We start from the raw sequence: 18,374 nt of genomic DNA, 5'->3' as shown, positions 1-18,374 counted from the left end.
TCCCTGGGACCGGGGTGGAAGGAGGGAACTGATTCTGGAGGTTCCCTCCCACCTGCACACTTGAACTGTGGCAAACATCTTCCTGTGCTCACTTACACATCACACACACACACACACACAAATAATAATAAGTAAAACCTAAAGAATGTTCACTATCCTTGGCAGTGGGAAGACGTGACTGGGAGATAGTCTAAGAGGGCAGGTTGTCAGAGGCAATGGAAAGCCCCTCCCTTGGAGAACCAGTGTCACTGTGGACATTTGCATCCAAAGCACAAGAGGGTTTGATGGTGTGGGGAACAGGTCTTGTTGCAACCTCTTTAGGGGGCAATTTAGTGATCTATATTATGATGTATATGCAGCTTTTGACCCGAGGTCCCCGCTCGCTATTAACACACTCTGAGGATTTACATGTATGCGCAAGGATTTCATCACAGCGCAGCCCGCAGAACCTTCCTGTGTATCGTAGTTGGAAAGACTGGAAATCACCCCAAAGTCCACCAGCGACTAAGTTATGGTACCTCCCCGTAGTACAGTATATTACTATTGAATATATATATATATATGAGCAGGATCCAAAATGCATTAAATAGGGGGAAAAGCCAAGTATATAACAGTGTGTAGTTCCCACAAGTAGCACAGTGGATGGAGGTACAGGAAATGGGAGGCGTATTTTTCATAATTTGTTCATTTGAAATATGGCTTGTACTTATCACCTTTTCAAAAATCAGTTTACAATTAAGCCCCCCCTCCCCCATAAGCCCTAACAATACTGCTATAATGGCAGAGTAGCGCCATGAACAAGGGTGGGAAGACTTGGTTGTTTCTTCTACACAGACAAACATGGTGGCCAATAGCCAGGTGTGGCCATTGAACCCTTGGAACGTGGTTTTTTTTTTGTTTGTTTGTTTTGTTTTTTTTAAGAAAAGAGGATGGAGAAGTGGTTCGGTGGTTAGGAGCACTTACTGCTCTTGTGAATTTGGTTCTTAGCACCCACAGCATAGGTACTCCAGCTCCTGGGGATCTGATGCCCTCTTCTGGCCACTACAGGTATTACATCCACATGCATCATCACCCAGATACAGACATATAGACATCTTTCAATTAAAAAAAAAAAAAAAAAAAGGAGGGAGGAAGGGAGGGAGGGACGGAGGGAGGGGGAGACAGAGACAGACACGGAAAGGGAGAGAGATGTTATTAGATCACAGTTTGGAAGGTCTAAGTCCAAACAGCATGAAGCAGGATCTTACAATGTTGCCTTTTGGTTTCCTCACTTCATGGTAGGCAGACACATGTATTTCTGCTGGGGCTGAATTTTTAAATATTTACTTACTTTTAATTTAGACTTAATAGCTACCTGAGGCTAATGGTTACAAGTGTGCAGATAGCATAGAAATGTGCTTAAGAGATAAACCAGCCAGTGGTCCCTCACTTCCATCTGAGGGAATTCCCAACCCAGAATAGAAGTCTCTCAAGTCTGGGTTCTGGGCATGGTCAGGATTGAACTGGATGGAGGTGCATCAGAGACGCTGGCGGCTCAGCTGGAACGCCTGGTTTCTTAGGAGGGAACATCTTCCTGGCTTAGATCAGTGGTTCCCAACCTTCCCGATGCTGCAACCCTTGAACATGTCATGTGTGGTGACCTCCAACCATACAATTATTTCATGGCTATTTCATAACTGTAAGTTTGCTCCTGTTATGAATTATAACATAAATATCTGATATTTGACCCCAGGAGGTTGTTCGTGACCCACAGGCTGAGAGTCACTGCCTTGGGAACTAAAACGCACATTTAGACGGAGACGTTGGCTCAGTGGGTAAAATGACTGTGCCAAGCTCCAGGATCTGAGTTATGGCCCCAGAAGCCACGGGGAGCTGGGCACAGCAGTGTGCGTCTGTACTGCCAGCACGCCCAGGAGCTGGACATAGGAGAATCCCAAGATGCTCTTGGGCCCCCTCCCTGAGCAAAGGCTGCAGAGATCAGCAAGGAACCTGTCCAAACAAGGTAGAAGGCAAAGGCCAACACTGGAGATGGTCCTCGCCCACGAATACATGTGTGTGCACATGACTATACTCGCATGAATAAGTGTGCACACACACATCACACAGGTGCATCACACACACACACACATGCATTTTGGCTTTGACATAGTAGTTACTTTAGGTGGCTGGATTCAGGCATCCGCTCACTCAGTGACTGTGCTCTAAGTATCCTTGGTATGTCAGGCTCTAGAAAACAGTCACACAGATTCAATTTTTGCTCCGGCTTCTCAGTAAGGGCTGAACACAATTGTGTTTCTCCCTCACAAGAAGCATAAAGCGTGGGCCTTCAGGTGATTAGCAAGTGGCTCTGTGTAGCGTGAGCCTTTAGGTGTTTAGCGAGCGGCTCTGTGTTGTGCCAAGTCACAAGACAGGCTCGCTGGCCTGGCTCAGTTGCTGTGACAGGCAGCAGCAAAAGGACATCACCATTGTCTTCTCATTCCAAAGCTCAGGGGGCACCTGAGGGCTTCTACATCCCCTGTGGCATTGCCCCCAGGCTTCCCAAGGGTCTGTAGTTTGAAAGTGAAAAGCAGCAGGTTTCGCTGCTGTTTTCCTTTGGAGCATCCAAGAGCCCTTCAGTGTGAAGCACAGCTCACAGGCAGGCAGGTTCACAGGGCTTCATGCCCAGCTCAGGGAAGGTGTAAGCCTCAGACTCAAGCCCCGATCCTGTGTCCTCTCTAGACAATACCCCCAGTCACAGCTGCCCTAACTGTGGGCTCTGCAGACTGTCGCAGAACTTCAATCAGGTACAGTCCCAGTGTGTGCCCTTCTCCATACTGCAGGCGCACATACAACACAGAAAATGCAAGAAAAGATTTGAAAAATTGTTTTTGCTTGAAATTTTTGTTTTTGTTTTTTTGTTTTTGCATGGATGAGGTAGCTACCAATATATTTTTTTTTCCTCCTGAGACAGGGTTTCTCTGTATAGCCCTGGCTGTCCTGGAACTCACTTTGTAGACCAGGCTGGCCTTGAACTCAGAAATCCGCCTGCCTCTGCCTCCCAAATGCTGGGATTAAAGGTGTGAGCGACCACTCCTGGCTGCTACCAATATTCTTTTTTCTTTCTGTTTTGTTTTGTTTGAGACAGGGTTTCTCTGTGTAGCCCTAGCTGTTCTGGAGCTTGCTCTGAGACCAGGCTGGCCTTGAACTCAGAGATCCACCTGCCTCTGCCTCCTAGTGCTGGGATTAAAGGCAGCACTACCAATATTCTTGCAGCGTCTGCTGGTGGACAATTATTTCTATTGGTCATACACCTAGAAGTGGAATTAATTAACAAAGGTTGCACAAAAATATTCCTTTTGATATATGGTCTCACTATGTAGTCCATGCTGGCCTCAATCTCACCATCCTCCTGCCTCAGCCTTCTTAGGGTTAGAACAGGCTTGCATTACCATGCCTGGCTCCCAAACCCATCAAAAAGCAGAATGTGTAATCCAAGCATGTAGGAGGCAGAGGCAGCACATCTCTGTGAGTTCAAGGCCAGCCTGGTCTACATACATAGTGAGTTCCAGGACAGTCAGGGCTACAGAGTATGACCCTGTCTCAGAGCGGGGAAAGAAAAGGAGAATGTGGGTTTAAAGTAGAGTAGTCAATTATTCCATTCGAGGAATTGCCCACCATCTTAGGAAGCTGCTGGGTTTACAGCAAACTCGACAGTTAGGTACCAAGATTCAGCATCAGTTGTACATACACAAAGCCTGAGGCAGGATGCTGCACACCTGGAACTTCAGCACTCCAGCGGCTCGGGCCAAGGACCAGGAATTCCAATTAGCCTTCGCTACAGACTTTGGGTCTTGCATATAGTACTTAAGACCTTATCTCAAAAAAAGACGAAGCAGGAGAACGTGGAGGAGGAGGAAAGAAAGAAGCCATTTCCCCCTACAAACAGATTGCAATGGAAAGTTGGCTTCTGAGGCCTCCGGCTGGGAATTCCTTTGGACCGAGGTTTCATCAAATGCACGTGAATTCGTTGTTATCACAGTTTCATGCAGACTTATCGCTCCAAATCTCTGACGTCAGGATTTCATTTGTTACTCTGAAAAAAACGTGGTTGGGAGTGGACGGGGTATGGTGGCGTAAACCTCTCAAGATTTGTGTGTATGCATATGCATGTCTATGTAAATGAACGCAGTGGATGTGGGTGCTCACGGAGCCTAGGAGAGGGTGTCAGATCAGTTGAAGCTGCAGTTGTGTACCTCCTGATGTGGGTGCCGGGAACGGAACTCGGGTTCTCTGCAAGAGCAACAAGTGCTCTTAACTGCTGAGCCATCTCCACGATATCTGTGGATTCTAGAACAGCCAGGTCTACAGTGCTGTCTCAAAAGGGAAGGGGGCATAATTTAATTGAAAAGTGACTATTATAGCTCAGGAAATAAAACTAGAAGACAGTCACACCAAACCCCACCCCAAGTGCTTACTATATATGCTCAGGAGGCAGTCTATCCATCTCTACCTCTATATCCATGATCTCTCTATCCATCTCTACCTCTATATCCATCTCTCTATCCAACTCTACCTCTATATCCATGATCTCTATATCTATCTATCTATCTATCTATCTATCTATCTATCTATCTATCTATCTATCTATCTATCTACCTACCTACCTATCTATCTGAAATTGTTTCTTCAAATGGGTCAAAATGGCTCCTATGTCCCTGTATTAGTTAGGGCCCCAAGCCCCTTGATGGTTTACGTGTAAATAAGGTCAGGTCAGGGCTTGGTCACACCCAGCCTTGTAGAAGGATCCAGGAGCTGATACTGTCAGGTGGACAAGTAGAACCCGTGTGGCTTTCAGGTGCACAATTGGGCTCACCCAGCCCCGGGTGCCGTGTTTGTCCCTGGGTCCTCGAGGCCGGGTCTTCCATGTTTCCTGCACTCCTGTCCCCTTACTTAACCTTCCAACCCTGCCACCCATCTCTGCTTCACAGGCTTGCAGCCCTCCCTGCACCCAGAGGCGCCTCCATCATTTCTCCTTGACATGTCTACTTTCATTTTCCTAGGACGAATCATTTGACAATCGCCGGCCCATATTTCTAAGCTCGCTGGGTCTTACTGTGCGATTTTCCTGTCCTCTCTGGGGTTGGTAACACCAATCATCCGCAGGTTTCATTAGCATGCTGTTTACCCGAGTCTTTCAGATCATTAATGAAGATGTGAAGAGAGCCACCAATCCTCACAGCAGCCCCCCCCCCCCGGCATGTGCACCCCCCTCGCCTGTGCTGGAATCATTATCCTTCCTGGTGTGACAGGGTCAGAGCCAAACCAATTTGCATCAATCTTTGGTAAGATTGGGGAGTGTCGCCTGCACTACAGTCTTCCCATAGTCACAACTGCCTCAGCCGTCCTTCCTTCTGGAGTGCTCCCCTCTTCCTTTGGAGGGATCATCGGATCCAGCCACCCCTCTCATCTGGCTGAAAGCCTCATAGCTATGGTAATGGCCAGGCACGGCTCAGGGTTATACAAATCCGCCATGTTGCTCTCTTTGTGACTTGACCTTTTTGGGAAACACATTCTGGCGGAGGAGGGGAGCAGATGTGGCCACTTTGGGATTTACTATTCTCATCTTGTTATCTGTTTCTACTGACGTATGGGTCAAACCTCCTCAGGATCCCCCAGAGCCTACTCAGGTGTCGGGGCTTGATGCCCCAGGTTGGGGTTGGCTGTCATGTCTCAAGATAAGGCCTAGTCTTCCTGCTCCTTTCCCCTGTCTCTGGCCCTGGTGCTTTCCTGTCTTTTCCACTAGACACCTCATCTTGCAGAGACCTGAGTTGGAGTCCCAGGACGCATGTAAGATCCAGGCCTAGCGGGGCATGCCCGCAGTATTAGCACTAGGAAGGTGGGGGCAAGATTCCTCAGGCTTCCTGGCCAGCCAACCTAGTTCTAGGTCAGTTCTAGGGCCAGTGACAACTCTCTCAAAATACAATGCAGAGAAGCAATGGAGAAAGACACCCAACAGTGCTCTCTGACCTATGCACAGGCAGACATGATCACATGTACATACACACACACACACACACACACACTCACTCAAAGGTGGAGGCAAAGCAACAGTGACAGATGGGGCAGGAGGTTAGGGTGAATGAAGAGCTCTGGGGTTTGCTTCCCTCTGAGCCACCCCATATTCTGTAGACTATTTCTGGCTCTGGGCTGGCTCACATGCCTGTGGCCCTGACTCTTCTAACTTGATTCTTCCCTGCTGTTCCTTTGTGTGGAGTTAAGGGCTCTGGCCAGCCGGCCGCTGTCCCTGGAGCTTGGCTGCATCCAGGAATGCACCAGGATGTGACCTTCAGCCTCATTTGACCTGAGACCTCAGGCTGGTCAGACCGGGCTGCTCTCTGAGGGTGGAGGCTGAGGCCCCAGTGGGGCCTGTTAAGCCCTGAGAAGGGAATGAGAACCTGACCAAGCTCATACCTGGAAAAGCACCCAGAGCACTGTGGAGGGGTATGGAGCAAGGACCAGGGACATAGAATAAAGCAGGAAATGCATTCCTGGGTAGTGACCTGAATAACATCCATGCTCAGAAACTACCAGGAGGAAAAGCTGTGCCATGGTGATTTGGCATCATGGGAAGCCAGTGCCAGCTCAGAACCCTGCCAAGGTCATGGAAAATACTTCCCTCCAAGTGGTTCTCAGCACTGTCTGCTGAGTCAACCACTGGATTTCCCAAGTACCCTTGCTAGCCAGAGGTTACTTCACAAAGTGGAGGCTGCGGGGAAGGGTGGAGTTGCTATTCTGCACCCACTACTCCAGGGTTACCGGATTCTTCCTGAAAGTGCCAATAATTTTAACAAATGTGAGCAGGAAAAAAAAAAAGGCACTAAGTTCGTCTTTAGTGGCCCTGTCAGGTAGCCATACAACGGTAAGATATGCCCTGCACTGATTCTCACATGGGGCAAGGACAGACCTCACGACTCCAGCAAATCCCAGTGAAGTGTTACTTGCTACAGTGGGAGACTTAGCACATTTGGACTTAACATTTGTTACCATGGTGCCTCACACAGGGATGGTGGAAAAACAGAGTCACTGTGAGACTTTTGGCGCCTTTGATTCTATATAATTGAGCACTTTTTGGTTACTGGAGGTCACTTCCAACAATATCAGATGTAGATCAAAATGAAGATGGAAAAATTCTGTTTAGAACTTGAGTTTCAGATACCCAAGGAAACTTCTCCTTACATCCTTTGACCCTGGCTATAATTGAGTTTATCACTGTATCACCCCAAGTGCTCCTGTTGGAAATGGGTTGCAATCCTGGGGAAATCAGATTGTCCTTTATCTACCAGCCAACCTTCTGAGTCACACAGAATACAGCCAGTTATGATGGCCTGCGTTGGCAAATAGGCTACTTTTGTGTGTGTGTGTGTTTAAAGAGATCATCCAAGAGAGACTGAGGTCAGTACACAGGGGAAGAGGCAGACATGAAGGTGACAGGGTTCAAATGTAAGTAAGCTGAGGAGTGGAGCCTCTGGCAGGCCATGTGCTCGTCGAGGATAGACTCTCACTCAGGCTCTGTGTAAATTCTCTTCGACATGGTGGTAAGAACCTCACTGCAGGTTCTGGGTGTGGAGGTCTGGGTGTCGTACCTCAGTCACCGAGGTACCACAGTCACCACGCTGCCGGTCATGCAAGGAGTGAGGGCTGAAGGTAAGTAAACAGAGCGGGCTTCCAGGAAGGTCAGAGCTCCAGTACTTCAGACTCTGGCTCCAGGGATGGAGCCTAGGCTGTGCCCAGCGCAGTTCTGCTCTGCTCCACAGCCTGTGCCTTTTGGGCTTTGGGAAACCTCTCACAAGTTGCTTTGTTTAGAGACCGTGTTCCCCATCCCTCCTCCCTACATCTGTCCTCTGGTTAGAGTTGTATGAAGCGGAAGACAATCTGGGGCTTATTAATGTCCCAGGGAGACATGTAACTGTGCTGCTGGGACCCAAACAGCAAGAGTCTTAGCAGCAAACTCCAGCCGAGAAAGGACTGAGGGATTGTCTCACCTAATTACAGGGAATGGCTCTCTTTGTATTTGTGATTCGGTACGGTTGTCAGATCGCTTTTGATCGCTTTTCTCCATTTGCTGGCTCAGGCCATGCTGGAATTGTGCTAATTAGAGGAGAAATGGACAGAGTGATCCTGTCAACCCTGGTTACTGGTGGGGGACAAAGCAGAATATTATTCTAAGGCAATGTTTTGTAAGAGCCCTTCTCCTGCTCTCATTAGGAGGAAGAGGCCCCAGGAGGGGACGTTCCGAATGCTTGGCCTGGCTAATGGAGCATTGGGGTGTTCCTGTGCTAATTAACAGGCTCTGCCAGCACTCCAGCCAACCAGGGGACTCGCAGTTGCACTTGGTATCACCTGAAGTCCCCAACTGTCCCTGGTCTAAAACAAAAAGTACCAGACAAAAGGTGGGAAGGTCAATGGCCTTTTCAGACAGAGGGGCACACTTCCAAAATGGCAAAGGTCTAAACAGGTATGAACAGTCAGTTATATCTAGTCAGAACTCAGGGCTGAACTTGGAGACTTTGCTTCCCCATTCAACAAGCTGCTGGAATCCTAGGTCTCTTGGAGGATAGAAAAGAGAACATGGGCTCGTGCTTGGAGATAAAGGTAGGCCAAGTTCAACCTGTTAGGAAACTGCTGATTTGACTCCCAGGAGCCATCTACTTTGGCCTACCTGGCCCTGTCCAACCCGCAGTCCATCTTCCTGCAATGCCTTGATGCTGGGGGGTGTTTTGCTGCCCTGATTTGAGTGAACCCACAGATTAACTGAGGTGTGGGGCGGACAGTATGTGATCAGTCACAGGGGTGCCACACTTGAGGGCAGAGGAATGGTGGGGGCGACTCCAGCAGGGCCATCAGGGCTTCTAGGAAGAACAATGGGCAAGATGGTAGGTGGGACCGTGGGCTTGTTACTGCAGTTGTGCTTTTGATAAGTCTATGCATTTAAACATGCAGCTTGGCCCTTCAAGGAAAACCTGGGCCTCCTATACAAGGGACATATTTATTATAGAGACACAACATTATACACAAAGTATTCTCTAACATTATAAAATACATATACATACTATACATTAATTTATATTATCAATATAAAAATACACCATTAACATTTCTAAGGATGACAATACAAAAACAATAAATAGCACAAGTCTAAAACATCTACTTACATTAATTAAGTGCTGGTGAATAGGATGATAGGAGGAGGAGGCATAGCAGATCAAAACAACAACTCCTGGCTTCCTATTATAGACTTGCTTTAGTTTGGGGGAGCTAGCTCAGTATTCTCCACAGACTTTTCAATTTCCCCAAACTCTGAAAAGTGCCTGATGTCATCAACTCTCAAAAACAGAGTGAAGAATGACAACTGACATTATGGCATTGTTCCCACCATGCATACACACTCACTTTAACTGCATTCAGTGAGATTAAAAAATGTCAATTATAGAATTAAGTTTAAAATCAATTGGCCCTTGTAGGGAGTACCCCAGAATATATTTCTTCTCATATTCATATTTTGTGGTATATATTTCACTGCCTTTTTCTTTAAAAAAGTAAAATTGTGTTGATCAAAACCATTAATGAGGGGGAAAATCCAACATCAATTCTAGCATTAAACACAAATGTCAAAAACAGTCAAGGGACCTGCTGTGGACCCCAAGAATACTGTGCCCTAACAGAGACAAGACCACAAACTTGACTACAACTTTTCCTGTGTCCACACTCCCAATGGACGATGGCCACAGAGCTTTTCTTTCTACAATGTTCAAGGAACCTGCTGTACTCTTCGAAATGTGAGAGACTAGGTCTAATCGATTTTACCCATGGGCAAGATTTTCAGAATTTAGCAGACATATGCAATTTGCAAAAAAAAATAAAAAAATAAAAAAATCGGCGAGAGTTGTAGTTAAGCACACTTCATGGGGTGTGTTCTTATCATATAAGTAAAGCATCTGATAAGTGGCTGAGAGGAGGAAGGAGGGGACAAATGCCACTACCATTGGCTAGTACAGCAGTCAATCAGGCTTCCTGTCTTCAGTCAGGTGGGGACTCTCACAACCATGCCCGCCCACTTTTTTACTTACAAATATAACAGACTACCCAGAGTCCCTTCTGTTACCTTCTTCCTGGTCTGGAGGTCTAGGATGCAAAGTGGCACAGCATGAGCCGTTCACTCTACAACTAATCCCAGGAAAGTCACTGCAAGAGCTCCTCTTGTCTGGAGTCAGACCTGCGAGTGGGACTGGAGGTGGGGACAGGGCAGTCCTGAGAGCGGGAGTGTCGTTGGAGGTATAGACTTAAATAAGCAGATGTGCATTTCAACAAGATTCTAATGTTTCCTCTCGAATGGAAGTCATAGAATCAATAGGTCTTGCAGAGTTCACAGGTCAGGATGCAGAGTCTGGTCCAGAACACAGTTGGTCTCTGACGTCCTCGTCATGAATGCTTAAGAGATCAAGTACAACTCAACAGAACCCATTCAACCAACAAGTCACTACTGACTTTGCCATTACAGAATCAGAGGAACCATACCAGCCTGGGGCTCCTGGAAATACCTTTCAGAATGACAGGACCCCTGTGTTACCAACAGCCAGAGCTACCAAGCCGACTCAGTAAACAGCAATGCTCCTTGGTTATAACAATCTCTCCTCAGAAGCGCAGGGTGCCGGGGCAGGGGAGGAGGGCAGTCCTGAAGCTCAGCCTCCAGGCTTTTCCCAAGAGAGCGCGTGGTGGGCATCAGGGTCGTATTTAGAAGGGAGCTTTGTTACAGTCTTCAGAACACCAGTCCATGAGCAGCTGCTACTTCTTGGGCTTTTCTAGAATGTTCAAGAATTTTCCCCTTGTCATCTCTCTGGCTGCAATCACAAAGTAAACAAAATATCAGTGAAAATCTAAAATAGAAAAAAGGGATCACAGGAAGATTTAAGTTAAAAATGCAGACTGGAACAAGAGACCCACTTTCCCAAAGCTACAGTCTGACTTTCTCACCTTTGTCGTGTGTGCCTGCACTTATAAATATATTATGTTAATATAAAAAAGGCATATTGGCTTAAATCAACTGTATACCAAACTGCTACCCTAACAAATCAATCTACTCCTGTCAATTAAAACTAGACAGCGAATATAAAGTTGGCAACTGTATAAGGTACAGGTGAACTGGGGGAAGGCTATCTGCTATCCTTACAAAAATCCCCAGGGATTCCCAGTAAGGGTGTGAGTTCCTTTATTTCTCTGTCTGTCAATTCTACTACCCATGTCTACTATCTTATGAGGTTTGTTCTGGGAAGCTCAAATCCAACCAAGATTACAATCTTCTCTGGACTGTTGGTCTCTGCACATTTAAAAACTCAAATCAAAATCAGTGATCATACCCCTCTCCTAGGAGCAGTGGGAGGCCCTGTGTGCTGTAATATAACAGGGTTTATATTCCCCCCGTGCAGTTCTTCCCGGGATGTGTAATAAAGCAGTTTATAGAGCTTTGGTCTTCTCTCCCTTGGCATTGTCAGTCCGTAGGTATTTAATATAGCCAGGCAAGGTTTATGTGTCTTTCTCTGCCTTTCAGCACCATCAATCTTTGAAATCTAGTCACTGCTAGGTTTATTCAGCCACTTTCCTAGATGTAAGGCTGCAAAGTAAAAGGAAAACCTTCCCCAATTACACGAGGGGCTCTCACTCTAGAAGCCCCTATTATAGTTCTGCCAAGCAAAAATTCAGTAAGCATGTGTAATGTACTCCCCTGCTCCCCCCATCACCCCATCTTCATTCCACAAAGTCATCATTTTAGATCTTAAATGTAGTTAACAGTTCTGAAGTTTCTGATGGCTAGGCTGGGAAGCAAGAAGTCTTCCAGAACTATGTAGTGGACACAGGGCAGGTGGTGTCCCCTGATCTCAAAAAAGAACATGTCCCTCTTGGCCAAAGAAAGGAGGTGGCTGGAGGAGGAACCTGAAGTAAAAAGGGGATGTCTGCTCCGACCTTGTTGTCTTTCCCTGGGGCAGAGCAAATGATGTGGGACAGATCCTCTGCTCCAATCAATCTAAACTTAACCGTTGCTTCTTTGCCAGGCTTGGTGGTAAAGGCCTGTAATCCCGGCTGGAGGCTAGCTAATTTAATAAGACCCAGTCTTGAAATAAAATAAGATGAGATAAGATAAGGCCTGGGGATGTAGCTCAGTTGGTAGAATGCTTGCTTGCCTCCAGTTGCAGCAGGCCCGAGGTTCACTCACCAGCGATGCACAAACAGCTCCCCTAGCCTCCCGCCTGCTCCGTATATGTACAGCCTGTAGAGTCTGTCATCACAGAGAGGAGGTATCATCAGTCTATGCTTCCCTCAGTGCTTCCAACCCTACAGACACAAATATCTGACTTTTCCTTGGATGCACACAAGTTATTTATACAAATCTGCCTTCGTTAAAATGTCAGGATTGAGGGCAGGCCTCAATTCCAGTAAATTCCAGTAAAACAGGACTAAATGCTGATCATACAAATCATACTGTGCAAAAAAAAAGACTAGGCAGAGACACACCACGTGTCTCCATCAGAGTCAATTCCACTGGCTGGTGGCTTTCAGTGAACTCTATATATGGTAGGGTTGTAAAGAATGGGTTTTTGTTTATTTCCCCAATAAAATAATTTATTTTTTTTCTTGAGATGAGGACTCTATGTAGACTTGTTTGGTCTGGAACTTACTCTGTAGACCAAGCTGACCCCAGACTCAAGAGATCCACTTGCCTTGGCCTCCCAAGTGCTGAGATTAAAGGCGTGTACTACCTACCATGCCCAGTAAAACAGTAATAAATTTAATAGATCTCTCTCTCTCTCTCTCTCTTTCTCTCTCTCTGTGTGTGTGTGTGTGTGTGTGTGTGTGTGTGTGTGTGTGTAGTCATGGTGCCTGTAGAAGTTGGAGGACAGCTTGTGGTGTTAGCTCTCTTCATTCATCATGGGCTTAAGGGACTGAATTCAGATCATAGGCTTGGCAAGTCTCCTCCAAGTTAATGGAGGTCAGGGGTCAAGGACTAGTCCTGTTGACTGAAATCACCTACTTATCCATGGGGAGACAGCAAGGACTTATTTTAAATAGAGAATACAGGATTTGGGGATGAGGATGCAGCTCAGATGGTAGACTGCTTGCTAGCACTACATAAATTGGACATGGTGCTGCATGTCTAAAACTCCAGCACTCAGAACAGGGACAGGATGGCCTCAGGCTAAACAGTCTCCAAGCCTCCTCTTCTGCGTCTGAATGAGGCAGCCAGTGGGCAGAGCCCATCTGCTCTACCTTGCCTTGGGTATTGTTGTATAGCAGCGATCATCACACAACCACCTTTCGAGAGGAGCAAATGATGTTCCTCTCTAAACAAGGAACAAATGTGTTGTCACCCCCACATTTTCTGAGTGGGTGAATAATGAATGAATGGGTGAATGAATGAATGGACAAATGACAAGGGAGGTCAGAAACCTCAAAACTCCACTAACTGCAATCTTTACCCTTTGCCATGCCGTTACAAATTTACTTACACTTTCAGGTAGAGTAGCTACACAGGTCAACTGCCAACTCGGAACTTTAAGCCCAAACAGCATCAAACCAGCCTGCAACATGGCCTGGAGCAAGCATGGAAACCAGATATCGGTAACAACCCCCCTGGCCGAACCCTGGATATGTCCTGATTTCACTGGTGATTTCTGCCTATTGTCCTTCAGACCTCCCAAGTCCTTACTGCTATTTTAAAAGGGATCTATTTTTATTTATGCATATGGGTGGTTTGCCTGCATGTGTGCATGTTTAAGTGCCTGCAGGGGACAGAAGAGAGTGTCAGATTTCATGGAGCTGGTGTGACAGATGGTTGTAAGCTGCCATGTGGGTGCTGGGAACCGAACCCAGACCCAGTGTGAGAGCAGAGTGTTCTTAGGCACTGCGCCATCTCTTCAGCCTCTATCACTGCCCCCTTTGCCCAAGGTCAAAGAATGCCCCGGATATGGTTAGACTTAGAATTTTAAAAAGACTCAAATATTTGAGGACTCAAGAATTATTTAAAGGGAAAATGAGCAGACCCTGAAGTCTCTCAGTGGTGAGTTTCCCTGGAGTTGAACCAATCCTCCTTAACAACTCCCTTTCCACTCAATCATCCCTCCCCTTCCACCTAATCCAAGTACAGAGCTGCAGAAAACCATCATAAAAGTAGAAGTAATTCAAAAGACATCATCTTCTGCATGGGAGGGGAGAACGTTCCCCTTCTTGCCAGTCCCATATAGGAGATATACGAATGCATGACATAGCCGCTCCCTAAAAGAGGGCTGTGTCCTATAAATCAGATCCTAAGCACCAACCCCTTTTGTGCACAGGGAAATTGCTATGGGTCAGGGCCTGCTCCAGAGCCAGTGCCCTCCTGTTCACTTGTCGTGGGAACGTTAACATTGCTGATTAATTCATATAGCCCTTAGTTTATTCCTTGTTTTTTATTCTTGCTGTCTTGATCTGTTGCAGTGTGAAGATTCTTATCCAACCTTCGACAATAATCACGGCCCGCACACTGCACCCCCCTAAACCTAGTGAAATTGTTTAGTGATGCCAACCGCGCTTTTAATTTGCAAGACATCAGACACAGAGGTAATTTATACCAACATCTGTTCATTTTTGACTTCTGAAACAAACTCACACATGCTGTTACAAAATCCCATTAGGAGTAAGGAGATAGCCTTCTGCTACTGTTCCATATTCCTTACACACACACACACACACACACACACACACACACACACACACACACGCACGCACTTCTAAGAGGGGTTATATATGTAAATATACTTTGCTAATGTATTCTTACACAGGCTTTCAACTCTCTTGGGCAGAGCCTTCAGAGCTGCTGTTTGCTCTCAGGGGAAAGGAAGCTAGCTGTTGTCTGCTTCCTGCTTAGCTCCACCCCTCCTTCTTCCCAGAAGTTACAGTTTGTTTTTCTCTGCAGAGAAGGCCAATGTGAGATTATAAGTTAGTTCTCAGAGCTTGGCACTTCGAGTCCCTCCCCTTTCTCCTGGAGGAACTTTTCTTCCCGACTCCGACAGCAGTTGCAATAGATGAGACAGTCTACAAAGTGCTTGCTGGATACGCATGGGGACCTGACTTTGGTCCTCAGAACCCACTCAGAAAAGCCGCGTGTGGTGGTGTGTACCTGTAATCCCGGTGCAAAGGTGAAGACAGGAGGAGGCCCGGGGCTGGCTGGTCAACCAGTCTGGCCTTCTCTGAGTTTCAGGCCCGTGAGACTTGTCTCACGAAATAAGGTGGACACTAAGAAGGACATCTGAGGTTCTCTTCTGGCTCCCACCCACCCACACACATGTGCTTCCACACTCACACATATACTCCACACATCAAAGAAGCAACCCTAAGAGCTAGGGATACAGCTCAGTGGCAGACTGCTTGCCTAGCAGGTTGGATCTTTAGCACCACACATATATAAAGAAGAGGAGAGGAGAAAAGAGCAAGACAAAAGTAGACAGGAAAGTTTTATCTAGTTGGTGAAACTTGCTCTTCTTGCTTTGGGGTCTCTTGTCTAGAACTACCAGCTTGAATGGGAAGGCAACACTACTCCCATCCTAGGAACTATGCAAGAGAGGCCCGCCCACTGGTCGCCAGCCACCAGAACGTGTGATGCACTGATGAGAATCCTGGCACCATGTCACACCATGATTGACAGGCCCTTCTAGTTAGGGCAGAGATCACACAGTGGGAAAAGCACAGCAGAGACTCTCACTGCAGGGTCAGTGTGCACTGCTGCAGAGGGTGGGGAGGGGCCACTTGGATAAGCAGACAAAGCCAGCAATGGGCTGGACCACAATCAACTCCCAGGTTTAGGTTGCTTCTATCCCCCTTTGTAGTTTCTCTCAGGCTGTCAGGTTCATAGCAGCGGTAAAGACCCGGGTAGACTTAGAGAGGTCATGGCTGAAGGGACAATGCTATCCTGCTCACTCTGCAAGAGGTGTGGGGTTAATATGACCTCTTCCTTAGATCCTTCAATTCCCCCATCTTCTGTTTAGCCTTGCCTCTAGTTCCCGTTCTGCAACGCCTAGCCCCAATCTGCCTTCTCTGCAGTAAATTTCCTGGTGGCTGGGTGAAAGGATTCAGTAGTACAGATTGATTTCTTACCAGCGAGGGGATGAGGGATTACCAGAGGCCCCTGGCTAACGAGATTGGGTGCAGGATCTCTCGAGACCAGCCCTCTCTGCCAGAGCTTTGTCCCTTTTGTCCGTGACATATGGGTTTCATTACAGAAAGATTTTTCAGATTATAACTTTGAGTCAATTGCCTGATAAAATTCCGCTTGACTTTTATGTAGGGAACAATGCAGTAAAGAGTAAGTAACTTTTTAATGAAATACAAGAAACTCATAAAATGTTGGGGTTTCAATTTCAATCTACTTTAAATATTTTGGTGCTGCACTGTAATTAAAAACATTTGCAAGGTAGAGAAGAGTTATTCCCTATTCCTCTTGGTTTTTTCCTCACACAGAAGAGTAACAGCGGGCAGCTTCTAGGAGAGTCTTCTATGAGCAGCCAAGAAAACAAAGGAGACAGTGTAAACAGTGACAGGGCAGGTCTCTTCTGCACTCAGCAGCCCTAGACTTCAAACTTCGCTCTTCCTTGAACCTGGAACCGTGGGCAAGGTCCAGCTCTATCCCTTGGAGCTTCAGCTCCCTCCTCTGTTCAAGGTGGGATTAATACTGCAAAGGTCATACTGGCAGGCATTTGTACGTTCTCCCTACTGTCATCATGTCTTTCTTGTGCTTCAGTCTTTAGCTGCACCATAGAAACATACTGTTCTAACTTCAAGCTCATGTGACCACTGTTCTCCATTGGAACTCCCTCCCTAGGTTTCTGGTCAGCCCTGGCAAGTACTGGAGTTTCCTTAGTAGTTCACCATCATGGGGGACCATGTCTGTACTAAATGAACAAGCACACAGCATGAGGCCTGGTAAAGAGAAAGCTCATCATTTATTATTCTTTGTAAAATAAATATTTTGGTTTTTTTTTTTTTTTTTTTTTTTTTGAGACAGGGTTCACTATGTAGCCCTGGCTGTCTTGGAACTTACTCTGTAGTCCAAGCTGGCCTCAAACTCACAGACATTTGCCTGCCTGTGCCTCCCAAGTGCTGGGATATAAAGGTGTGGGCCACCACTGCGTGGCATAAATCTTTATTTTAAACCTACTTTTATTCATCTTATTGTAGGTTGAGTGTTTTTTTCTGCATATTCATCTGTTCACCATGCCCATGCCTGCCACCCATGGAGGTCAGCAGAGGGCATCAGATCTCCAGGGACTGGATTAACGGATGGTTATGGATCACCAAGTGGGTGTTGGGAATCAAACTTTGGTTCTCTGCAAGAGCAACAAGTTCTCTTAATTGCTGAGCCATCTCCCCAGCCTCTGTTTGCTATCCTTACAAGATCTGTAAACTTCACCTGTAACAGGGACACCTTGAGTGTGGAAGCACACAAAGTCTGGAAGGTTGAACCCTGCTGAGAGAAAGTCTGTCAAGTGAAGCTGTGGGTGATCTCTGATAGCCTTATGGATGACTCCAATAATCCTGAGGAGAAAGGTCTAGTTACACTCTACTTTAACTCTCCCAAAGTTAAAGAAGGGCTACAATTGCTGGCAAAATCAGGGTGCTGAAGGCTCTTCCTTCAAAAAGTTTCATATTCCTAGCTGTCATATTTTGATTCCATCTCTTCTACCATAAGAAGCAAACATGATAGGAACAGAAAAAAGAAAAACAAATATAAAACCAAACTTTCACAACCCCCACTGGAATCATGCCGGCATTAGAGGCAGTTACCTTCTTTAAATATAGTAAGATGTACTCAGAACAGAAAGGAACACCACATAAAAGCCTGGTTAATTTAGCTTAACTCAATGTGTCAAAAGGCTGTTTATTTAGCTAGCTTTGCAAAGATATTTTGTAGTTATGTAGTATTATTCTTACTAATTACTGTTTTGCCCTTGAAACCTTGAATGATCTGACAGCTCTGACAAGAGTCTACTCATTGACCGTCAATGTGTGCTACACAGGAAGCAGGAAGAGTGACTCATCAAGAGTGTCAGTCACAGTGTGCCTACTGTGTATCTTATGTTTTCTGATGCCGCTGTTGTTTGCTGCCTTGCAGTGAAGCCAGGTGTTAACAGATATTTTGGAGTAGTAGAAAACAGATGCCAAGGTGATTTATAATGCTGATTTTAGTTTTTGAGAATTGGAACATTTTCCTGCTGTAATGGTATGCAGCAGAGCAGGTCCAAGGTGGCTTGCTTGAGATTCTTCACTGAGTGCTAGCTCAGTGTCAGAGATCCTCTGGACAGAGAAAAACA

General features: G+C 46.3%; 1 protein-coding gene across 4 annotated transcripts in view; it reads right to left on the bottom strand.

Moving 5' to 3' along the window:
• Positions 1 to 18,374, bottom strand: part of Lin52 (lin-52 DREAM MuvB core complex component) — a 97,534-nt gene that overhangs the window by 4,821 nt on the left and 74,339 nt on the right. The window contains exons 6-7 of one of the 4 annotated variants that reach the window (XM_029484448.2): positions 12,248 to 12,310; positions 8,967 to 10,877 (exon numbers count right to left, since the gene is read on the bottom strand). The exons of 2 other annotated variants lie outside the window; for them this stretch is intronic. In XM_029484448.2, coding sequence (XP_029340308.1) covers positions 12,270 to 12,310 — 41 coding nt within the window. In that variant the 3' untranslated portion in view covers positions 8,967 to 10,877; positions 12,248 to 12,269. Of the gene's footprint in view, positions 1 to 8,966; positions 10,878 to 12,247; positions 12,311 to 18,374 lie in introns of those variants that run through there. One more of the 4 variants, XM_021179158.3, reaches the window with a different exon arrangement.

This window comes from Mus caroli, unplaced genomic scaffold (assembly GCF_978045245.1).
Source record: "Mus caroli unplaced genomic scaffold, Mus_caroli_1 scaffold_14, whole genome shotgun sequence".
NCBI classification, from domain to species: Eukaryota; Metazoa; Chordata; class Mammalia; order Rodentia; family Muridae; genus Mus; species Mus caroli.
Note: the sequence above shows the minus strand (reverse complement) of the source record. Positions and strands in the feature narration are given on the sequence as shown.